Below are 382 nucleotides of genomic sequence, written 5' to 3' on the forward strand. Positions count from 1 at the left end.
AGGGTCTATACTTCTCTATCCTGGTCCGCACTAAGGCAGGTGAGTATTACGTTAGTGTTCCGTGAGGCTTGTCTGGCGATGCAGTGGAGTTGGCGTGCTTAAGGAGGGTTTGACAAGACTAATCTATTTGATAGACTAACTTGTGACAATCTTGTTAAGTAAAGATACTAGTAAGAAAGTACAATTTGAGTTGACCACAACGAATGTAATAATGAAATCCAACCCATTCTTATATCCGTTGCCTTTGGTCCTGCCATCCCTTACTTCCCTGCCATCCCTGGGATGGTTGTGATGTTGGGGATGGCTGCCATCCCAAGGCGTCCTGCCATCCCTCGGATGGTTGCCCTTGGCGGGATGGGCACATCACGTGACCTACGCCCCG

General features: G+C 48.7%; 1 protein-coding gene across 1 annotated transcript; it reads left to right on the plus strand.

Annotated features, from left to right (window-relative positions):
* Nucleotides 1-366, plus strand: COCSADRAFT_61296 (uncharacterized protein; the record flags this gene model as incomplete). Its single annotated transcript, XM_007705557.1, has 2 exons — nucleotides 1-61; nucleotides 191-366. Coding segments are annotated over 2 exons (237 nt in total), but the record flags the coding sequence as incomplete, so codon positions are not given.
* Between the last annotated feature and the right edge of the window lie 16 nt (nucleotides 367-382).

Source organism: Bipolaris sorokiniana (assembly GCF_000338995.1).
Source record: "Bipolaris sorokiniana ND90Pr unplaced genomic scaffold COCSAscaffold_14, whole genome shotgun sequence".
NCBI lineage: Eukaryota > Fungi > Ascomycota > Dothideomycetes > Pleosporales > Pleosporaceae > Bipolaris > Bipolaris sorokiniana.